General features: G+C 43.4%; 1 protein-coding gene across 1 annotated transcript; it reads right to left on the bottom strand.

Annotated features, from left to right (window-relative positions):
• Positions 1-336: 336 nt before the first annotated feature.
• Positions 337-2,465, bottom strand: LOC148349545 (polyubiquitin-C-like). The gene is made up of 2 exons (XM_088321690.1): positions 2,306-2,465; positions 337-1,839 (listed from the first exon to the last, which is right to left on the bottom strand). Exon 2 carries the CDS (start codon positions 1,829-1,831, stop codon positions 449-451), a length of 1,383 nt encoding a protein of 460 aa, XP_088177816.1. The 5' UTR covers positions 1,832-1,839; positions 2,306-2,465; the 3' UTR covers positions 337-448.
• Positions 2,466-2,761: the final 296 nt, after the last annotated feature.

Consider the following 2,761-nt stretch of genomic DNA (forward strand, 5'->3'; position numbering starts at 1 on the left):
TATATATATCGGGCACTCTCTTGTCATAAAGTATATTTGCGTGTTGAAAAAAATGTTACTTAATAATCAATTTAAGTCAGATTATTTAAGGCTTTTAAAGCATCTCAGTGCTTAAACGTGTTTACAGCCCTAAATGTTAATTTGAGTACCTCTTCAATTATGTTAGCTGACATGTAATTGTTTTATTATGCAGTAATTTAGACAACTCCAAATACGATAAGTTGGATTTTAAATCAAACTAATATTAATGAACATCATTGATGTGTGAGCTGGACAGTTCTATCACGAGTCAGGTTTAGAACATGCAAAATCCAGAAGAAGTAAATCAAATCGACAAATCTTTAATCGTTTATTTTATCTATATTCATGTAACATTTGGTCTTCATGGCAAATCACCTCTCAAAGAAATGGAACTTTATTTCAATTCAGAATAAAGAGCATTGACACTTTAAAACATCTGCATGCCACCTCGCAAACGCAGGACAAGATGGAGAGTGGATTCTTTCTGGATATTGTAGTCGGACAGGGTGCGGCCATCTTCCAGCTGCTTGCCAGCAAAGATCAACCTCTGCTGATCTGGGGGAATGCCTTCTTTGTCCTGGATTTTGGCCTTGACGTTCTCGATGGTGTCACTGGGCTCAACCTCAAGGGTAATGGTCTTGCCGGTCAAGGTCTTCACAAAGATCTGCATGCCTCCTCGCAGGCGCAGGACAAGATGAAGGGTGGACTCCTTCTGGATGTTGTAGTCGGACAGGGTGCGGCCATCTTCCAGCTGCTTGCCAGCAAAGATCAACCTCTGCTGATCTGGAGGAATGCCTTCTTTGTCCTGGATTTTGGCCTTGACATTCTCAATGGTGTCACTGGGCTCAACCTCAAGGGTGATGGTCTTGCCAGTCAGGGTCTTCACGAAGATTTGCATGCCACCTCGCAGACGCAGGACAAGATGGAGGGTGGACTCCTTCTGGATGTTGTAGTCTGACAGGGTGCGGCCATCTTCCAGCTGCTTGCCAGCAAAGATCAACCTCTGCTGATCTGGGGGAATGCCTTCTTTGTCCTGGATTTTGGCTTTGACATTCTCGATGGTGTCACTGGGCTCAACCTCAAGGGTAATGGTTTTGCCAGTGAGGGTCTTCACAAAGATTTGCATGCCACCTCGCAGACGCAGGACAAGATGTAGGGTGGACTCCTTCTGAATGTTGTAGTCGGACAGGGTGCGGCCATCTTCCAGCTGCTTGCCAGCAAAGATCAACCTCTGCTGATCTGGGGGAATGCCTTCTTTGTCCTGGATTTTGGCCTTGACATTCTCGATGGTGTCACTGGGCTCAACCTCAAGGGTGATGGTCTTGCCAGTCAGGGTCTTCACGAAGATTTGCATGCCACCTCGCAGACGCAGGACAAGATGGAGGGTGGACTCCTTCTGGATGTTGTAGTCTGACAGGGTGCGGCCATCTTCCAGCTGCTTGCCAGCAAAGATCAACCTCTGCTGATCTGGGGGAATGCCTTCTTTGTCCTGGATTTTAGCCTTGACATTCTCGATGGTGTCACTGGGCTCAACTTCTAGGGTAATGGTCTTGCCGGTCAAGGTCTTCACGAAGATCTGCATGCCTCCTCGCAGACGCAAGACAAGATGGAGGGTGGACTCCTTCTGGATGTTGTAGTCTGACAGGGTGCGGCCATCTTCCAGCTGCTTGCCAGCAAAGATCAACCTCTGCTGATCTGGGGGAATGCCTTCTTTGTCCTGGATTTTGGCCTTAACATTTTCAATGGTGTCACTAGGCTCAACCTCAAGGGTAATGGTCTTGCCAGTGAGTGTCTTCACGAAGATCTGCATGTTCACACCTAAAACGAATTCACCAAAAATAAAACAAATATAGTTTAATAAAGTCTGATAGTATGAAAATTGAGTAAAAACGAAATCAAGTATTTTCATCAATAGAAACAAATACGCTTTAGTCGGGCAACGGTCAAGCGCCATTTTAAGACCTTATTGACTCCTTTTTGTTAGACTGCTCCTCACATAATGGCCGTCACCAATGGTAATGTGAAATCACGGCTATTTTTTATAAGACGTTTCCAATTTTTCACATCAGCGACGTTTAAATGTCATTGTATTTCATTTTGGCAACCTTTTAATTCAAGAGAAATCACTTATGAAACATTGTTCAAACGTTGCGTCACCACGAAGAAAACAACAGCCGGTAATGTTTTTAAGGAGACAAGTAATCGAACCATAAATGTTTACAATCACAAAAATACGACACAAAACAGTTGAATGAATACCAAACACTAAAGCAGTTTAACTTACGATAAAGTGGCAATTTCTTATCGCTGACGATAAACTTCCAGTGGTTCGAGAAACAGGAAATATGGGATCGATGCGGTGGCAAACCTATTTATAAGCTGAAGGCTGCCACGTCAAAGGCAAAATCCTTCCGCATAAAAATAGTTCCTTCCTTTAATCCTAAAAAGCTTTTCACTCGCTTCATAATTTTAAAATGAATTTTAATAAACATTTAGAATCAATGATTTCAAATCATATCAACAATATTTTTGATAATTGCCCTTTTAAATAATATTCCGAGGCAGTGCAGGCACTAATGCCTTTTTGTAGGTTTATCTAGAATTCACCCAGCAACTCGAATCTTCCAGTTTTGGTTGGCCAACCGCTTTGTCAGTTTCCTTGCCATTGGTTGTTGATCACGTGTGAGCAAATGTCGACCAGTTTCACCAACAAAGTGGGCGCGGCCATCACCCACTTCGC

This window comes from Urocampus carinirostris, chromosome 17 (genome assembly GCF_059441175.1).
Source record: "Urocampus carinirostris isolate Australia breed hairy pipefish chromosome 17, RoL_Ucar_1.0, whole genome shotgun sequence".
Taxonomy (NCBI): domain Eukaryota; kingdom Metazoa; phylum Chordata; class Actinopteri; order Syngnathiformes; family Syngnathidae; genus Urocampus; species Urocampus carinirostris.

Excerpts from the sequence above, each read along its gene's own strand:
- LOC148349545 (XM_088321690.1), bottom strand. The coding sequence starts at position 1,831 with ATGCAGATCTTCGTGAAGACACTCACTGGCAAGACCATTACCCTTGAG.